At 44.9% G+C, this 21,413-nt stretch overlaps 1 protein-coding gene across 1 annotated transcript in view; it reads left to right on the forward strand.

Annotated features, from left to right (window-relative positions):
- The window catches only part of NMBR (neuromedin B receptor), a 135,480-nt gene extending 117,379 nt beyond the window's left edge, over nt 1-18,101 (forward strand). The window contains exon 2 of the mRNA XM_066590800.1: nt 17,703-18,101. Coding sequence (XP_066446897.1) covers nt 17,703-18,101 — 399 coding nt within the window. The remainder of the gene's footprint in view (nt 1-17,702) is intronic.
- The last annotated feature ends 3,312 nt before the right edge of the window (nt 18,102-21,413 follow it).

A 21,413-nucleotide genomic window follows, 5' to 3' on the forward strand; every position in this document is an offset into this window, starting at 1 on the left:
TAGCGCGCTTTTCTGGCCAATTGAAAGACAGGGAAGGCATTACAACTTCCCCCTGTGACGTTCAAGCCCTATACCACCCCCCTGCTGTGAGTGGCTGGGGAGATCTGATGTCACCCGAGTATAAAAGTCGGCCCCTCCCGCGGCTCGCCTCAGATGTCTTGTGAGTTAGCTGAGGGAAAGTGCTGCTGGTGCCGGAGCTGCTGTAGGGAGAGTGTTAGTAGTGAGTGTAGGCTTCAAGAACCCCAACGGTCCTTCTCAGGGCCACATCTATCCGTGTGCAGTACTGTGAAGGGGGCTGTTAGCAGTGTTGCACAAATTTTTTTTTTTCAAAATCGGCAGTCTGCAGAGCATTGCGCCTTGCAGTAATACTACAGGGACAGAAGTGGTGCTTAGGTAGGGAGAGTGTTAGGAGTGAGTGTAGGCTTCAAGAACCCCAACGGTCCTTCTTAGGGCCACATCTATCCGTGTGCAGTACTGTGCAGGCTGCTGTTAGCAGTGTTGCATATTTTTTCTTTTCAAAATCGGCTGTCTGCAGAGCATTGCGCCTTGCAGTAATACTACAGGGAGAGAATTGTGTAGGCAGGGCCAGAAGACATATATTATTGATTGAATATAGTCAGTGGGCCCTCCGTTTCCCAAAAAGGGAAAAATTGTATTTGTCCTGCAGTCTTGCACCAATTTATTTCCTGCCTGGGAAAAGTAACCGCTGTGCTGCACTTCATATAACTGCATTTCTGTGCAACACATATCTTATCTGGTTGAATATAGTCAGTGGGCCCTCCGTTTCCCAAAAAGGGAAACATTCTATTTGTCCTGCAGGCTTGCGCCAATTTATTTGCTGCCTGTGAAAAGTCTCCGCTGTGCTGCACTTCATATAACTGCATTTCTGTGCAACACATCTTATCTGATTGAATATAGTCAGTGGGCCCTCCGTTTCCCAAAAAGGGAAACATTCTATTTGTCCTGCAGGCTTGCGCCAATTTATTTGCTGCCTGTGAAAAGTCTCCGCTGTGCTGCACTTCATATAACTGCATTTCTGTGCAACACATATCTTATCTGATTGAATATAGTCAGTGGGCCCTCCGTTTCCCAAAAATGGAAACATTCTATTTGTCCTGCAGGCTTGCGCCAATTTATTTGCTGCCTGTGAAAAGTCTCCGCTCTGCTGCACTTTCCTATAACTGCATTTCTGTGCAACACATATCTTATCTGATTGAATATAGTCAGTGGGCCCTCCGTTTCCAAAAAAGGGAAACATTCTATTTGTCCTGCAGGCTTGCGCCAATTTATTTGCTGCCTGTGAAAAGTCTCCGCTCTGCTGCACTTCATATAACTGCATTTCTGTGCAACACATATCTTATCTGATTGAATATAGTCAGTGGGCCCTCCGTTTTCCAAAAAGGGAAACATTCTATTTGTCCTGCAGGCTTGCGCCAATTTATTTGCTGCCTGCGAAAAGTCTCCGCTCTGCTGCACTTCATATAACTGCATTTCTGTGCAACACATATCTTATCTGATTGAATATAGTCAGTGGGCCCTCCGTTTCCCAAAAAGGGAAACATTCTATTTGTCCTGCAGGCTTGCGCCAATTTATTTGCTGCCTGTGAAAAGTCTCCGCTCTGCTGCACTTCATATAACTGCATTTCTGTGCAACACATATCTTATCTGATTGAATATAGTCAGTGGGCCCTCCGTTTCCCAAAAAGGGAAACATTCTATTTGTCCTGCAGGCTTGCGCCAATTTATTTGCTGCCTGTGAAAAGTCTCCGCTCTGCTGCACTTCATATAACTGCATTTCTGTGCAACACATATCTTATCTGATTGAATATAGTCAGTGGGCCCTCCGTTTCCCAAAAAGCGAAACATTCTATTTGTCCTGCAGGCTTGCGCCAATTTATTTGCTGCCTGTGAAAAGTCTCCGCTGTGCTGCACTTCATATAACTGCATTTCTGTGCAACACATATCTTATCTGATTGAATATAGTCAGTGGGCCCTCCGTTTCCCAAAAAGGGAAACATTCTATTTGTCCTGCAGGCTTGCGCCAATTTATTTGCTGCCTGTGAAAAGTCTCCGCTCTGCTGCACTTCATATAACTGCATTTCTGTGCAACACATATCTTATCTGATTGAATATAGTCAGTGGGCCCTCCGTTTCCCAAAAAGGGAAACATTCTATTTGTCCTGCAGGCTTGCGCCAATTTATTTGCTGCCTGTGAAAAGTCTCGGCTCTGCTGCACTTCATATAACTGCATTTCTGTGCAACACATATCTTATCTGATTGAATATAGTCAGTGGGCCCTCCGTTTCCCAAAAAGGGAAACATTCTATTTGTCCTGCAGGCTTGCGCCAATTTATTTCCTGCCTGGGAAATCACTGGTAATACAGCTTGCTGAGGGGTAGGGGTAAGCCTAGAGGACGTGGACGTGGCCGAGGACGCGTAGGCCCAAGTGAGGGTGTGGGCACAGGGCGAGCTCCTGATCAAGGTGTATCGCAGCCGACTGCTGCGCAATTAGGAGATAGGCACGTTTCTTGCATCCCCACATTCATCGCCCAATTAATGGGTCCACGCGGGAGACCTTTATTAGAAAATGAGCAGTGTGAGCAGGTCCTGTCGTGGATGGCAGAAAGTGCTTCGAGCAAGCTATCATCCACCCACAGTTCTGCGCCGTCCAGTGCTGCAAATCCAAATCCTCTGGCTGCTACTCCTCCTTCCTCCCAGCCTCCTCACTCCACTACAATGACACATGCTCAGGAGCGGGCAGACTCCCAGGAACTGTTCTCGGGCCCCTGCTCAGATTGGGCAGCAGTGGTTCCTCTCCCACCGGAGGAGTTTATCGTCACTGATGCCCAACCATTGGAAAGTTCCCGGGGTCCGGGGGATGAGGCTGGGGACTTCCGGCAACTGTCTCAAGACCTTTCAGTGGGTGAGGAGGACGATGACGATGAGACACAGTTGTCTTGCAGTGAGGTAGTAGTAAGGGCAGTAAGTCCGAGGGAGGAGCGCACAGAGGATTCGGAGGAAAAGCAGCAGGACGATGAGGTGACTGACCCCACCTGGTGTGCAACGCCTTCACAGGACAGGTCTTCAGAGGGGGAGGCACGGGCAGCAGCAGGGCAGGTTGCAAGAGGCAGTGCGGTGTCCAGGGGTAGAGGCAGGGCCAGACCAAATAATCCACCAACTGTTTCCCAAAGCACACCCTCGCGCCATGCCACCCTGCAGAGGCCGAGGTGCTCTAAGGTCTGGCAGTTTTTCACAGAGACGCCTGACGACCGATGAACAGTGGTGTGCAACCTTTGTCGCGCCAAGATCAGCCGGGGAGCCACCACCAACAGCCTCACCACCACCAGCATGCGCAGACATATGATGGCCAAGCACCCCACAAGGTGGGACGAAGGCCGTTCACCGCCTCTGGTTTGCACCGCTGCCTCTCCGCCTGTGCCCCAACCTGCCACTGAGATTCAACCCCGCTCTGAGGACACAGGCACTACCGTCTCCTGGCCTGCACCCACACCCTCACCTCCGCAGTCCTCAGCCCCATCCACCAATGTCTCGCACCGCACCGTCCAGCCGTCGCTAGCTCCACTGTTTGAGCGCAAGCGCAAGTACACCGCCACGCACCCGCACGCTCAAGCGTTAACCGTCCACATAGCCAAATTTATCAGCCTTGAGATGCTGCCGTATAGGGTTGCGGAAACGGAGTCCTTCAAAAGTATGATGGAGGCGGCGGCCCCGCGCTACTCAGTTCCCAGTCGCCACTACTTTTCCCGATGTGCCGTCCCAGCCCTGCACGACCACGTCTCCCGCAACATTGTACGCGCCCTCACCAACGCGGTTTCTGCCAAGGTCCACTTAACAACGGACACGTGGACAAGCACAGGCGGCCAGGGCCACTACATCTCCCTGACGGCACATTGGGTGAATTTAGTGGAGGCTGGGACAGAGTCAGAGCCTGGGACCGCTCACGTCCTACCCACCCCCAGAATTGCGGGCCCCAGCTCGGTGCTGGTATCTGCGGCGGTGTATGCTTCCTCCACTAAACCACCCTCCTCCTCCTCCTCCTCCGCAACCTCTGTCTCGCAATCAAGATGTGTCAGCAGCAGCAGCACGTCGCCAGCAGTCGGTGTCGCGCGGCGTGGCAGCACAGCGGTGGGCAAGCGTCAGCAGGCCGTGCTGAAACTACTCAGCTTAGGAGATAAGAGGCACACGGCCCACGAACTGCTGCAGGGTCTGACACAGCAGACTGACCGCTGGCTTGTGCCGCTGAGCCTCCAACCGGGCATGGTCGTGTGTGACAATGGCCGTAACCTGGTGCCGGCTCTGCAGCTCAGCAGCCTCACGCACGTGCCATGCCTGGCCCACGTCTTTAATTTGGTGGTTCAGCGCTTTCTGAAAAGCTACCCACGCTTGTCAGACCTGCTCGTAAAGGTGCGCCGGCTCTGCGCACATTTCCGCAAGTCCCACACGGACGCTGCCACCCTGCGGACACTGCAACATCGGTTTAATCTGCCAGTGCACCGACTGCTGTGCGACGTGCCCACACGGTGGAACTCTACGCTCCACATGTTGGCCAGGCTCTATGAGCAGCGTAGAGCTATAGTGGAATACCAACTCCAACATGGGCGGCGCAGTGGGAGTCAGCCTCCTCAATTATTTTCAGAAGAGTGGGCCTGGTTGGCAGACATCTGCCAGGTCCTTCGAAACTTTGAGCAGTCTACCCAGGTGGTGAGCGGCGATGCTGCAATCATTAGCGTCACCATTCCTCTGCTATGCATCTTGAGAAGTTCCCTGCAAACCATAAAGGCAGCAGCTTTGCGCTCGCAACAGAGCCGGGGGAAGACAGTATGTCGCTGGATAGTCAGAGCACCCTCCTGTCTATATCTCAGCGCGTTGAGGAGGAGGAGGAGGAGCATGAGGAGGATGAGGAGGAGGGGGAAGAGACAGCTTGGCCCACTGCTGACGGTACCCATGCTGCTTGCCTGTCATCCTTTCAGCGTGTATGGCCTGAGGAGGAGGAGGAGGATCCTGAAAGTGATCTTCCTAGTGCGGACAGCCATGTGTTGCGTACAGGTACCCTGGCACACATGGCTGACTTCATGTTAGGATGCCTTTCTCGTGACCCTCGCGTTACACGCATTCTGGCCCCTACGGATTACTGGGTGTACACACTGCTCGACCCACGCTATAAGGAGAACCTTCCCACTCTCATTCCCGAAGAGGAAAGGGGTTCGAGAGTGTTGCTATACCACAGGACCCTGGCGGACAAGCTGATGGTAAAATTCCCATCCGACAGCGCTAGTGGCAGAAGGCGCAGTTCCGAGGGCCAGGTAGCAGGGGAGGTGCGGAGATCGAGCAGCATGTACAGCCCAGGCAGTGCAACAGTCTTTAAGGGCCTGGACAGCTTTATGGCTCCCCAGCAAGACTGTGTCACCGCTCCCCAGTCAAGGCTGAGTCGGCGGGAGCACTGTAAAAGGATGGTGAGGGAGTACGTAGCGGATCGCACGACCGTCCTCCGTGACGCCTCTGCCACCTACAACTACTGGGTGTCGAAGCTGGACACGTGGCCTGAACTAGCGCTGTATGCCCTGGAGGTGCTTGCTTGTCCTGCGGCTAGCGTCTTGTCGGAGAGGGTGTTTAGTGCGGCTGGGGGAATCATCACAGATAAGCGTACCCGCCTGTCAACCGACAGTGCCGACAGGCTAACACTCATCAGGATGAACAAAGCCTGGATTTCCCCAGACTTCTCTTCTCCACCAGCGGACAGCAGCGATACATAAGCAATACGTAGGCTGCACCCGCGGATGGAAGCATCGTTCTCTCTCACCATCCAAAACGGAGACATTTCTGCTTCATCAATCTGTGTCTAATATTCCTCCTCCTCCTCCTGCTCCTCCTCCTGAAACCTCATGTAATCACGCTGAACGGGCAATTTTTCTTAGGGCCACTAGGCTCACTCATATAATTTTTCAAAACAATTTTTTTATACGTTTCAATGCTCTTAAAAGCGTTGGAACTTTAACTTGAAACAATTTTTCGTTAAACTGGGCTGCCTCCAGGCCTAGTTACCACTTAAGCCACATTAACCAAAGCGATTAATGGGTTTCACCTGCCATCTTGGTTGGGCATGGCCAATTTTTACTGAGGTACATAAGTACTGTTGGTACACCAATTTTTTGGGGCCCTCATCTACAGTGTAATCATAGCAATTTCTATGTTCTTCGCCTGCACTCATGGTACAGAAAGGTGTGTGGGGTTGGCCTACACTTTAGCTACATAAATGTAACTTGGGCCTTGGCTATACTGCAGCTACTGAAATGGAACTAAGACTGCGCTCCCACTATACTGCTGCTTCGGAATTGTTCCTGGGGCCTGTGTAGGCTGCTACTATTACTTAAATGGAACTTAGACTATGCTCCTCCTATACTGCTGCTTCGGAATTGTTACTGGGGCCTGTCATGAGTGCTACTATTACTGAAATGGAACGAAGACTGCGCTCCCACTATACTGCTGCTTCGGAATTGTTCCTGGGGCCTGTGTAGGCTGCTACTATTACTTAAATGGAACTTAGACTATGCTCCTCCTATACTGCTGCTTCGGAATTGTTACTGGGGCCTGTCTTGAGTGCTACTATTACTGAAATGGAACGAAGACTGCGCTCCCACTATACTGCTGCTTCGGAATTGTTACTGGGGCCTGTCTTGAGTGCTACTATTACTGAAATGGAACGAAGACTGCGCTCCCACTATACTGCTGCTTCGGAATTGTTCCTGGGGCCTGTGTAGGCTGCTACTATTACTTAAATGGAACTTAGACTATGCTCCTCCTATACTGCTGCTTCGGAATTGTTACTGGGGCCTGTCTTGAGTGCTACTATTACTGAAATGGAACGAAGACTGCGCTCCCACTATACTGCTGCTTCGGAATTGTTACTGGGGCCTGTCTTGAGTGCTACTATTACTGAAATGGAACGAAGACTGCGCTCCCACTATACTGCTGCTTCGGAATTGTTACTGGGGCCTGTCTTGAGTGCTACTATTACTGAAATGGAACTAATACTGTGCTCCCCCTATAATGCTGCTAGTGATATGTTAGTGGGGCCTGTCCTAATGCTACGGCTGAAATGTTACGAATTATGGGCTCTGCGTATACCACTGCTAATGGTATGTCTCTGGGGTGTGGAAACAGAGGCTTCCCAAAGACATGATGGCGGCGAGGCCATTTCCCACCAACACAGTTACTGTTAAGGTGCATATAACCACGGACACGTGGAGAGGACACGTAGTGCCTCAAAAACATCCCCCTCCTCCTTAAACAATGAAAACATTCTTGGCAAATGCCTTTGCATTGGTTCGTCTGGTGGCAGTCCAAGAATTTCACCTTTACCGACACAACAAGAGAGCCCCCCCACCATCCCCCCGCCACGGCCCACTTAATCCTGGCCACATTCCGAAAACCAACAAAATACAACCGCGCTACTAGGTCCGCAGTCACCACCACATTACCACCAACGCGGTTACTGTTAAGGTGCATATAACCACGGACACGTGGAGAGGACACGTAGTGCCTCAAAAACATCCCCCGCCACGGCCAACTTAATCCTGGCCACATTCCGAAAACCAACAAAATACAACCGCGCTACTAGGTCCGCAGTCACCACCACATTACCACCAACGCGGTTACTGTTAAGGTACATATTACCAGTCTGACTGGGGCATGCAGACACCTTGACAGAATAAATAGTGTGTGGCACATAGGTTTCCCATTGCTATGCCCACGTGTGCAGCTCCTGATGGCGGTGGCACAGGATTATATTTCTCATTGCTTCTGTACAGCATTGTGGGCTATCGCCCCACCACTTTTAAAGAGGGTCGCTGCCTAGCCATGCCAACCCTCTGCAGTGTGTGCCTGCAGTTCCTCCTCATGGCAGACGCACTTATAAATAGACATGAGGGTGGTGTGGCATGAGGGCAGCTGAAGGCTGCGCAGGGACAGTTTGGTGTGCGCTGTGGACACTGTGTCGTGCAGGGGGGAGGGGGGTTGGGCAGCATGTTACCCAGGAGAAGTGGCAGCATTGTGTCATGCAGGCAGTGATTGTGCTTTGTTGGAGGTAGTGTGGTGCTTAGCTAAGGTATGCCATGCTAATGAGGGCTTTTCAGAAGTAAAAGTTGTTGGGAGGGGGGGGGCCCCACTCTTGCCGGTATTGTGGCTTAATAGTGGGACCTGTGAACTTGAGATGCAGCCCAACATGTAGCCCCTCGCCTGCCCTATCCGTTGCTGTGTCATTCCCATCACTTTCTTGAATTGCCCAGATTTTCACACATGGAAACCTTAGCGAGCATCGGCGAAATACAAAAATGCTCGGGTCGCCCATTGACTTCAATGGGGTTCGTTACTCGAAACGAACCCTCGAGCATTGCAAAAATTTCGTCCGGAGTAACGAGCACCCGACCATTTTGGTGCTCGCTCATCTCTAATAAATAAAGCTTGTAATTCAAAAAAAAAAAAAGAGGGGGCTTTTGTGCATTGCTTGGAACACTAACTATATCAGTGTCAAGTCCAGTATTAGCATAATAGAGCATCACAGCTATTATTGATGCTTAGAAGATAGAATATTGTTATTTAAAGATCAAAACACAGCGTACGATATAGCAACAACTCATGATGGAGTTGAGTGGCTAGAAGAGGAAAAGGGGGCGGGGTTCGGAGGTAAAGATCAGGGGGGGACAAGCGATGAATTTGCATTATCTTATTCCAAGAAGCAGTTGAAACAAAGGCTCTCATTGAGTCCAGAAGGCTGGAGGCTCTCCATACGGAATATCCATGCCGCCTCTTTTTGCAAGAGGCGCTGATCCACATTGCCACGTCTCCCATTCGTACGTAGCAGTTCTATACCTTGAATTTGAAGTATGTGGATCACCTTTATGTACTGACCAAATATGGTCAGCGAGAGGTGTAGATTCATGTCTCTGGATGTTCCCGACATGCCCAAGAATCCTGCGCCGAAACTGTTTGGTGGTTTTTCCTATGTAATTTTTGGGACATGGGCAGGTGGCCATGTAAATGATGTTACGGGTCTTACAATTGATGAAATCATGGCATTGGTATGTACGATTGGAGACGGCGCAAGTAAAGGAGTTGGTCTTGAAAATAAAAGGACACGCCACACAGGTATGGCATGGGAAAGTGCCAGGCGATAGTCTAATGCAGTAGTTGATTACGAAGGCTTATCACCTTCATACATCTTACTCAATAGTCACGTACTATTGGAACTACATTATTGAGCAAAAGCACCTTGTGTATATAAGATTTGAATCTATTATCACATTTATTATCAAATCTGAGCCACCATACGACAGTATCTGAATCCTCTATACATGTCGGATCTATTATGATCAAAAGTGCTGTATTACAGACTCACTGCTTTATCTACGCTCCTGATGAACCACAGTTCTAACTGTGGGGAAACGCGTCGAGCTTTTCGTATATAAGATTTCTCGATTGTGAGCTTTTTGACATCTAAAAGCCATCTGTACCTGTGGGAGAAATCCCCTTTGTTTACGTGTCTCAAACAATCTGGGACATTATTTCTTGTTATTTAGCAGTAATCCTGATAGATCTGCAACGAGCCACCTGTTGCACTCTGAAAGGGTAATTGGTCAGCACTACTGCCATATTACCACCAGGGTCAATTTTACTAGGAAATCTATATGAATTCACCCCTGCATTTAAACATCGTTACTGCATGGTGAATGAATTCATAAGTCCTAGTACTGTTCTCAATAGCACTTAGTTATGATCAAGTCTCCTTCATATACCTATTAAAAAGTGGAGGCTACTGTCAAGGAAGGGTATCTGTTTATCCTTTTGTCTTTTACGTTTTGTATGTAAGTCAGCCCATATGTGTTTTTTAGAGCATCTTTAATAAAGAATCCTCAAGTTTTTAGTCTGTAACTGTGAAAGAACTGCTTGGGATATCCCCTATTCTCAAATTTCTTGCACATTTTCTCAAGACGGGTGTCAATTGTCTCATCATTTGCAATACGCTGAACCCGTAGTAATTGCGACCAGGGAAGGGACTGGATCATCCTGTGATGGATGAAGAGGCTGTTACTGTCGGTCAATTTCATATATAAATCAGTTTTGAATGCAGAATCAACAATTGACACTTTCACCTAAAGGAAATGGATGGCCTCTCTACTATGCATACATAATGAATTTTAATTCAACGTAAATCCCATTAAGAAATGCATGGAAATCAGACAGTTCCGTCTCAGTACCTCTCCACAAGACGAAAATGTCATCTATGTAATGATGCCAACAGACGACACTTCTCCAATGTGTGGATTGATAGATGTGGTCCTCCTCACACACATGATTATAAATGTTGGCATAAGTGCATGCCATATTAGCCCCCATAGCAGTCTCCTGTCACTGCCGGTAGTACACCCCAACAAACACAAAATAGTTGTTCACGAGGATGTACTCCAGCAGCGACAGGTACCCCACCGTGAGGGTAGAGGACTCAAGAAAGCATTTAACAGCAGAAATACCCCTCACATGCGTGATAGATGTGTACAGAGCAACCACATCAAAAGTAACTAGATACATCGGGTCTGTCACAGCATAATTGCCAATTTTTCGCAAGAAATCGCTAGTATCTTTCAAGTACGATTGAGATCCCTTTAGAAAATCTCCTAAACACCTTATCCAGAAAACGTGCACTATTACTAAATAGTGAATCACAGCCTGCCACAATGGGTCTGCCAGGTGGTTCGTGTAGACACTTGTGGATTTTTGGTAGCTCATATAGCGCAGGAATCACGGGGTGTGGGACATACAAGTATTTCTGCAAATTGCCATCAGTAATCCCTTCCATAAACGCATCATTGAGTAGTTTTCTCAATTGCGTCTGATACTTATGTGTGGGATTGCTATTTAATCTCTCATATACATTATCATCAGACAACTGACAGGCAATCTTATCATAGTAATCCTCAGTGTCCATCTCTACTACCGCTCCATCTTTATCGGATGGCTTCACTATTACGTACTTGTCATCCGCCATGTACTTGTCATCATCTCTTAATGGCCCGATTCTCTTCCAAGGACAGATTAGATTTCAATTTTACCTCTTTTCTGGACATATCAGTCCTTAATTTATCAATGTCTTTCTGTTCCAGAGTGGCAAACGTTTCAATCGCATGATTGGTAACGGGATGTGTAAAGGTACTTCTGTTGCGCAGTCCGACACCCACCAGGAAAAGGCCCCACGGGGGTCGGACTGCACACCAGTCACCCCACCTTGTGTGGAAAAGAAATGGTTGAGTCTAAAACGCCTAAAGAAACTATGCAGATCCAAGTCAAGTTCGAACCATTCAGTTGTACTGGTAGGGCAAAATGAAAGGCCTTTTGCCAGCACAGAAATCTCAGTCTCAGATAAAGTTTTAGAGGATATATTTACCACAACATCAAGGTTCAGGTTCTTTTCCGAGCCGGTGGCAGTTGTTCGTTCACTGAGTGTGTCATTATATGTCTTCTTACGTGACCGGGAATACTTCTTTTTGCCTCTTCTCCGGAAAATTCTGGAGCTTCTTTTCTCTTGGTCCTGGCACCCGATGCCAACCAAAACCATCACCATATGCACCCTATAATCTAAAAGTATAAATATTATGTATCAAAACGTCCAAAGCAAGATGACGAACCCGTTTCCATGGTTTATTTTAGCGTAAATATACTAATTTAACCCTTTCCAATCCACTGTCTGACGCCTGAAGACATTCTGATTGAAGGCTGTACAGCTCCAATGTCGGAAGACGTCCGGCAGGGTAATTTTACTGTAGATTACCGGCCACTCTGTTATCGGGGGCCTGTCCAGCATTTCCCATACCACAGTGGTGGCTCTTGCCAGCAGATGGCACCATTGTATAATGGCAGAAAGAGAAAGCCCCCTAGGAAACCCTGAATCCAAAATTGGATAGCGAATGGTTAAAAAAGAACTATGGATGTAAAAAAACATCTTTTTTTAGCTTTTTACTCCAATAAAACTAGAAAAAGAAAAACAATAAGTGAAAAAAAGATATAAAATAGCCCCATATGGCATGGGAAAAAATAATTTTGGTAGCGGATATAAAAAAATAGGGCAGCAAAACCACCACATGGGTAAAATCCCTAAAAAGTGTCTGGTTCTTAAGGTACAAAACAGCCTGGTCCTTAAGAGGTTAAGGGTTTATACAGATGTAGCATAATTGTTGGCATGCTGCATAGATAGTCAAGTCACACTATGCAACACTATTTGTGCAGTGTTACTATTGGCATTCACTTTGGAAAGCCAGCTGCACTGTGTAATTAGCATAGCCATGCCACGCTAGCTCCATAGTGTGTCATATATGAAATATTAAAAGGTTATAAAGGATTGCATTTCTTACGATCTGCTCATTTTATAAATGATCATTATAACTAGAGATGAGCGAGCATACTCGTCCGAGCTTGATGCTCGTTCGAGTATTAGGGTGCTCGAGATGCTCGTTACTCGAGACGAGCACCACGCGGTACTCGTCTCGATTAAACGAGCACTGACCATTGAATTCAATGGAGCCAGCAATACAGCCGGCTCCATTGAAAGCAATGGGCTGCCGGCGATCGCGGGATGAGTTGTCGGGAAGGGCTTAAATATATAAGCCCTTCCCTGCAATTCATCCAGAAATGTGTAGAAATATAAAATATATATATACTCACCTTGTCCCGGAAGACGGAGTTCAGCGCGGCTGGCCTCCAGTGGGTGTGAAGGGGGTGTGAGTCAGACATGCCCCTGATTGGCTCAGCGCTGAGCCAATCAGAGGCAGATCTCACTCACACCCATTCATGAATTCATGAATGGGTGAGTGAGTGTTGCCTCTGATTGGCTCAGCGCAGCTCTCAGCTGAATGACAGCAGTTCAGCACCACAGTGTAGGGGACAGCAGGAGAACACGCGGCTGTGCCCCGGCAGCTGAAAGGAGGTGAGTATCTACTTTTTTTGTTTTTTAAATCACTTTTAATTCATTTCCAGGGAATGGCTTATATGTAAAGTCCTTCCCTGAAAAAGAATTCAGATGTGCCAGCAGACCATTGCCTTCAATGGAGTCGCCGGCAGCAGCAGCGGCTCCATTGAAGAGAATGCCTGCATTTTTATTCTTTTTTACACTAAAATCTTTCTTTTTCAGGTAAGGGCTTATATTTTTAAGCCCTTCCCGAAAATTCATCTCGCGCTCGCCGGCAGCCCGTTGCTTTCAATGGAGCCAGCTGTATTGCCGGCTCCATTGAATTCAATGGGCTAACATCGTTCTTCTCTGCCACAGCTGTTCCAGCTGTGGCAGAGGAGAACGATCCTTATGCTGACAGTGCGGGGGGGTCTCACTCTTGCCACTATTGTGGCTTAATAGTGAGACCTCGGAGCCCGAAATGCAGCCCTGCATGTTGCTCCTCGCCTGCCCTATCCATTTCTGTGTTTTTTACATGACTTTGGTGATTTGCTAAGATTTTCACAAATGAAAACCTTAGCGGAGCACCAGTTATATACAAAAATGCTCGAGTTGCTCATTGACTTCAATGGGGTTCGTTACTCGAAACGAACTCTCGAGCATCACTGAAAGTTCGACTCGAGTAACGAGCACCCGAGCATTTTGGTGCTCGCTCATCTCTAATTATAACGTTTTTTTTACATGTGGCAGATTTGTACAGAATTTATGTGACTGAATTCCATTTCATGCATCTAAATGGGGTTCTTTCTGCAACCTTTACAGGTATTTTGAAAGCCCCATTCAATGAGTAGGACAGTCTCAGAAGTTCTGCAACAAATTTGCTGCCTGTGAAATATATTCTATGGCCTCCCTCACACAGATGTTTTTTTCAGCGCTTTTAGTGCAGCTCTAAACACTGTCAGAGGCTCCCATTATTTTCAATGGAGCCTCTCACACAGCCTCAGACAGCGACGGACCCCAGCCGATCAACTATTGATGACTTATCTTGAGGATAGGTCATCAGTAGTATTCTCCCTGGAAAACCCCTTTAAATCTGAGAATCTTGGGTGCGGCTTTTTAACATTCTGTGTGCATGTACCTTTTCTCTTATTATAGAAGAGGAGCAGTAATTTTTTGATAGCTTAGGAATTTCACCAGCATAAAGCAATTCATAATAAAAATGACAAACAATTTTCTGCAAGACCATGCACTAATCAGAATGGACAGAAGCCAGTGATAATGAAGATCCTTGTAGAAACCGTGTTGTACATGATGGATTGCTGGTTAACACATTACATGAAAATCAGAATAACAAGTGATCTATTCATTAGCGCCTCTTAACTGGATCCTAAATAATGATAACTGAGTTATGTGAACGTCCTTGAAATAGGGTTCTTTGAAGTCTGAAGTCGAAGTACAATAAACTGAACTTCTGCTTAAATACATTGTAGAAAAGCATCCAGCATCCAGAAAATCATGGCTTAATTGAGACGTATTAAAGTCCCAACAGGAAGGACATACAATCTGACAAGCTGACACGTTTCAAACCTTTACATCAGCTCTTAGTTGCTGGATCCTTTTCTTGCTGTCCTCTGCAATTGATTCTGGTCAAGTCTGTGTATCCTGCTGGTGAGCTGGTTCATTTGATCTATAAAATAAGTTGCAGAGACTGAACAGATTGTATGTATGGCTCTAATTTACATTATTATGAACACAGAGGCGAAACTTGAAGCTTCTGGGCCCCAATGCAATATCTGTAACGGGGGCCCAACTATAATGCTTAATTCATAGTACTGGGCTCCCTATGTGTAGAAGGGAAGCCTTATGGGCCCCCTAAGGCTCGTGAGCTCGGGTGCAACTGCATCCCCTATAGTTACACCAGTGCATGAACACAACAAGGCAGATTTACTATTGTAACAGAAAACTTGTACATGCTTTGTGCCACATTAACTATATGTTTGAGACAATTTTGGAGACTTTTACGACTTGTCTGACGAAGGAACATTCCTTCATGAAAATTTGGTGAAAATTTTGGTGTAAACTAAGCCAACTTATATGTGGTATAAACTTAGACTAGACAGTCTAAACATTTGACATAATTTTGTAGATTAAGTCCACAAAATCATCCTGAAACATGGACTGTGTGTCTGGTTTCACCTAATATGCGGCTTGAAAAAGACCTTTAATGGTCGAAATGGTGTGTTTGCCATTTTAAGATGAAACAATAAAGTCTATGTTTTCTATGATATTGTGAAGCACCATCTATATGCTGCCGCCCTCTTAATCTACAAAATTATCTACTCTTTGGTTGAAGATCCACAACCTATTTGGTGGCTTTGCATGCTTTGTCACTTTTTTTGACGCAATTTTTCTCTTCCCCCCCCCCCCCCTCCCCACCTTGACGTGTTCAGTTGGGGGTAATCTGACATATATCATACAGCAGAGCCACTGAGCTAAATCTAGCATACTTTAAGACTGTCCAGTCTAAGTGTGCACTGTCTAACTATTAAACAGCATTAGTAAATCTGCCCCAGCATATCATAATATTTTGATAAAAGAAAATAGGATTGACACATGAACACATGTATATACACAGGGGCAGATTTGCTAATACTGTGTAATAGACAGTGCAAACTTAGAGTAAACAGTCAAAAAATGCAACAGATGTATCATAGTGACTCTGTTGGATGATGAATCTGTTAGATGTTAAGAATGTCTACTCTAACTATATACCACTAATTAGTTAGTGTAATTAATGCCAGAAAAATTGTTCCAAAATGTAAAAAAAATAGAACATTGTGAAATAATTTGGCTGATTTAGGCCACACCCCGTTTTCAATTAAACCACACACCCTTGTCAGGCATGTAAAAAAAAAGTGTTCAAAAGCGTCTAGAACACATCATAAATCTGATAGTTAGTATATTAGACAGTTTTTTTGGCACAATTTGTGTCAGAAAATTTGAATTCTCAGTAATACATTTGCTCATTGCATTAAACATTCCGACTGTTACATTCAGACTGGACGTGAAGGGCATACAGACACAAAGAAGCACAACTGTGCACAACTAATGAAACACAATCAAAGCATAACTGTGCAAAGCAAACATAGAACTAAATATCAGTACCACTATAATCACTGCAGGGTGCAAAATACAGTAGCAAACAGGAAACAAAACTAAAGGAAAAATCCAACTCTAAGAACCCCTTACCAATGAGGGGACACTACATGATCAGCAGGCCGATCGCTCTGATAAAGAGCGGACCTACACGCGAACCTCGACCACTAAGAAATCCCTTCCAGGGAACCCTGAACATAATATGTACAGCAATAAGAAAATATAACAGGGGTACTTAGCTTAGTAGCAGTCTACAGGACCGAAAGCTTCTAGAAACAGGGTGTGCACCTCCGCAATCCAGGATAGATACTGAATTGACCAGCGCTGCAGTTAGGCCAGAGCCAGACTATATAGAGCAGGATAAATAGAACAAGGTGAGAGCTGACAGCACGCACCTGACACCACAGCCCTCAGAACCAGGAAAGGCGTAGATACAGCTTAAACCTGGCCAAGCCTGATAGCAAGGGGATAATACCAGAACTGCTGCAACCCTGACACTTATTAGGGCAAAGACGGCAGGAAAATAGGAGGAATGAAATGAACATCTCATAGATTTGATGGCTCTAAAATGGCCCACATTTCACTTTATGTGTAAAACTAGCATAGGTCATCAAAAGAAAATAACTTGTTAAGGCTTTGTTCATTTTACACTTTCAACATATAGCTATCAATACTCATTTTGTGTTTTTTGTACTAAAACCTCAAAAGCAGAACCTTGTGTAGCTAACTAGATGTTGGCTTGCTCCCTTCCTTCCTGCATTGCATACTTAAATGTATAACCCAGTAATTTATACCAATAATTAATAATATAAGATGTAATGATTATTTAAAATTTAATGTTTATAAGTATGATATTTCATATACAGTTAAAAGTATACAATCTGTACATCACAAATAAAAAAATTAGTATATAATGTTAATATGAAGACTATAAGACCATCAACTATAAAACTGCAGCTAAACTTTTTCTAACACTTCGTTGAAGCCTCAGGTTATCAGAGTTTTTAAATGAAAAATCCAGTATATCTCTTTGCGTCTCAGGGCAGCTAACGAATTCCATTTAACTTGTTCCAGCGGAGTGACCTTTAAATTTCTGTAATTACAGTCGTGTATAGGAGGAGCAAAATGAACATCTCATAGCTGTCATGGCTGTAAAATGGCCCACATTTCACTTTATGTGTAAAACTAGCATAGGTCATCAAGAGAAAATAACTTATTAAGCCTTTGTTCATTTTATACTTTCAACATATAGATATCAATACTCCTTTTGTGTTTTTTGTACTGCAACCTCAAAAGTAGAACCTTGTGTAGCCAACTAGATGTTGGCTTGCTTACTTCCTTTCTTCCAATAGTTTTTGGACTGTGATGCTGATTTGAGGTGGGCATATACCTGAAAAACAATTGCTGCCACAAGTGTTTTTAAAATGGACAACTTTTTTATTAATTTATAGAATTCTATAGGGTGGACACAAAATACATATTTGCAAATAGTGATCAAATACCCATAGTTATTTTCCAATGCATTAGTATATTATAAAATGAAAATGCATGGATCTGAAACTAACTCATCGTAACATTTTTCTCATTACAGATGGAGACTCGAAAGCGTCTGGCAAAAATTGTTCTGGTGTTCGTTGGCTGCTTTGCTCTCTGCTGGTTTCCTAATCACGTCTTATACATGTATCGGTCTTTTAACTATAATGAAATTGATCCGTCTTTGGGACATATGATTATCACATTAGTGGCTCGTGTCTTAAGCTTTTCTAACTCCTGTGTAAATCCTTTTGCACTCTACCTCCTAAGTGAGAGTTTCAGAAGACATTTTAACAGCCAACTATGCTGTCGTAGAAAGAGGCCCCACCAACGGTCTACCAGCTACCTGCTTAATTCATCCAATGTCCGAATGACTTCTTTGAAGAGCAATGTTAAGAATACAGTGACCAGCACTTCGCTCCTTAATGGTCAAAGTCGTCAAGAAGCGTCATTGTGATTATTCTGTAAATAACACTTGACTGTATTCAAGATAACCTCAACTGAAAGGATAATTTGAGAATTTGAGTGTTGTTAAGATATTTGGATTTGAAACTTTTTAACTATTACACATTATGAATTTGTTTAAAATGACATCAATTTAATAATGTAGTTTTTTGTTAAGAGCCAAAAGAATTACATAAATACAGTTTAAAGTACTAAGCATGCACAGCGTCCAATACGCCAACGAGCTCTTAAGATTAATTGACTAATGTTGCATCCGAGAACCACTCTGCTGAACTTATAGGGAATTGAGGCTTTATTTACACACATTCCATAAGGAATCAAATTGCAAAGTCTGCTTGCTATGTGTGAATCATACATAAGTTGGCTAAATTCTCCTCCTACTGTATACATGTAGTTTTATTGAATCAGCATAGCCAATTGATCGTGCTGGGACAAAGCAAGGCCCACTTGCAGCCTTAGGCCTTTGTCACATGGATGTATTTGCACAGTGTTTTAACGTGAAAAATTTGCACGCTAAATACGCAGTGACTAGAAGACCTTGATTTGAATAGGTTTGTTCACATAAGCGCATTTTGCGCACACTTTTCATTTGCAGCATGCTCTCTATTCCTGCGCATTTGTGCATGAACTAATTGACTTAATTGCACATTTCAATGAATGGGAGCATGGTTATATGCTTTTTTTGTGCCATCAAATGCACATGATTTGCACACACAAAAAGTACAGTAAAATGCACAGGTGCACGTAAATACAGAAAGCCCATTACACAAATACGTGACATAAGTGTGCGCCGGCCTTAGTCTCTAAAGTTGAATCACTACACGTTCCAATATTTTCAAACTATGTAAGTCTATAAAAAATCTATTTTGTCATGCAAACACCATACCATCTGGTCTTCTTTTATGATACAAACTTTCCAATAAGATTTAAAGGGAACCTGTCACATCCCCACTGCACCATAAACTAAGTTTTTTGTACTCACCCACTTCCACAAGCCAGTGCTGTCAACTGGTGAAGATCACATGGCGCACGACTCTTTTCATGTTCTCATGACGTGTGTGATCTTTGGTGGGTGACAGTGCTGGATTGCATAAAGAATCCATCACCCGGCTCCCTGCTATGTCCCCTAACAGCACCATAACTTAGTTTATGCTGCTGTGGGGCTGTGACAGGATCCCTATAATTACAGAAAAACTAAAAACTACATTGGTTCAAATCTAACCTCTTAAGTCTAGAGTACATCCAGTAAAAACTAAAAGCTTCACAGTATTTAGATTCTCATACTTAGAGTATATTTGTGGAGCCATTCCATGGCAGCGTGGCCAGGGTCACTCTATCTTCAAGCCTGATAGCTTATATTACACTCCTCCCTCTCCTGCAGAGAGAGTTAAAGGGGTTGTCCCGCGCCGAAACGTTTTTTTTTTTTTTTTCAACCCCCCCCCCCCCCGTTCGGCGCGAGACAACCCCGATGCAGGGACCTAAAGAAAAATCCACACAGCGCTTACCTGAATCCCCGCGCTCCGGTGACTTCTTACTTACCGGCTGAAGATGGCCGCCGGCATCTTCTCCCTCTGTGGACCGCAGGGCTTCTGTGCGGTCCATTGCCGATTCCAGCCTCCTGATTGGCTGGAATCGGCACGTGACGGGGCGGAGCTACACGGAGACGGCATCCTGCACGAGCGATCCCATTCATAAAAGAAGAAGACCCGGACTGCACAAGCGCGGCTAATTTGGCCATTAGACGGCGAAAATTAGTCGGCTCCATGGAAACGAGGACGCTAGCAACGGAGCAGGTAAGTGAAAAACTTCTTAGAACTTCTGTATGGCTCATAATTAATGCACAATGTACATTACAAAGTGCATTAATATGGCCATACAGAAGTGTATAGACCCACTTGCTGCCGCGGGACAACCCCTTTAAGAGGTTTTTACACAGGATGATTGTTACCTGAATGGTTGTACAAGCCCTCTGTTCCCGATCAGTGGCCAATGAAAGCTTGCCCAGAGAATGAGCAACAAATGATACAACATTCATTCGTCACGCGAATTGTTTATGCAGGCATTACGATTATCAGGGGGGTCTTATCTCTCTATCTGATCTATATATCTAACTATCCTATCTATCTATCTATCTATCTAATTTGTATCTATCTCCTATCTATCTATCTAACTATCTATCTAATTTGTATCTATCTCCTATCTATCTATCTATCTATCTATCTATCTATCTATCTATCTATCTATCTATCTTCTGGGCCCCAATGCAATATCTGTAACAGGGTCCCCAAATGCTTTATTCATTCTACTAGGCTTACTATATGGAAAAGATAGGCCTTGGTACATTTGTACATTTGTACATTTTCTGTTCTGCACTAGATGCATATGAAATTTGTAACTGTAAAAGCGTCAGTTGGAGGAGCAGCTGAGTTAATCAAATAGAGAAGAAGCTATGTGATATGGGAGTACGCTTGGAGTAGACCAACTCTGTAACTAATCACAAATGTGTCATTTAGGCCACCTTTACACAAGCGAATGCACATTTATGCACACATGAGTGCAGTGTGTTTGTGGAATGCTTTTTTGTTTGTGCATCGGCATATATTTTACTGTTTTTTTCCGAGCGCAAGACATTTGCATTTGCACATGCCAAAAAAAAGCACCGATGCTCCCAGCTATTTTAATTGCTGAACTAATGAGTTCAAGAGGTGTTCTTTTTCCTGTACAATTACACAGTATTTCATTCATCTCCTAGAATATTGCAGACTTTTGGAATATGGAGACTTTTGTGCGCAAATGTGCAGAAAATAGAGCATGCTGCGTATTATATGGAATGACCAAAATGCACAGGAAATATGCGCACATGAGCTAACACATTGAAATTAATAGGTTGTATTCACTGCGTAATTGCTCGTGTAAATATGCTTGTGTGAAGCTGGTCTTATTACAAGTGTATAATGAGCTGTCACCAAATTGAGCACCGTGGGAGTTGTCAGAATAAATCGCCAGATTTAAGAGCGTGTTGATACTGCGTTTTTTCTGTTGGTTAAAGATACACCTTTTAGGGCGTTTTCAGACGAGCGTAGGCACAACTATGCTCGGCAGCACGGAGCGTAATTGTGCCTGAACAAGGGGAATTTCCTGCCAGAGCGCAGGAGTTTGAAAAAAGCAGCGAGAAGATAGGTGCTGCCTGATCTTTCCCCCACGTAGTATTCACCAAATGTGGGAAAGATAGGGCATGTCCTATCTTTTCTCGGCAGTAGTATTAATGGTGAAAACTGAACCACTAAAATCCAGTGGTTTCATT

This window comes from Eleutherodactylus coqui, chromosome 1, assembly GCF_035609145.1.
Source record: "Eleutherodactylus coqui strain aEleCoq1 chromosome 1, aEleCoq1.hap1, whole genome shotgun sequence".
Classification (NCBI taxonomy): domain Eukaryota; kingdom Metazoa; phylum Chordata; class Amphibia; order Anura; family Eleutherodactylidae; genus Eleutherodactylus; species Eleutherodactylus coqui.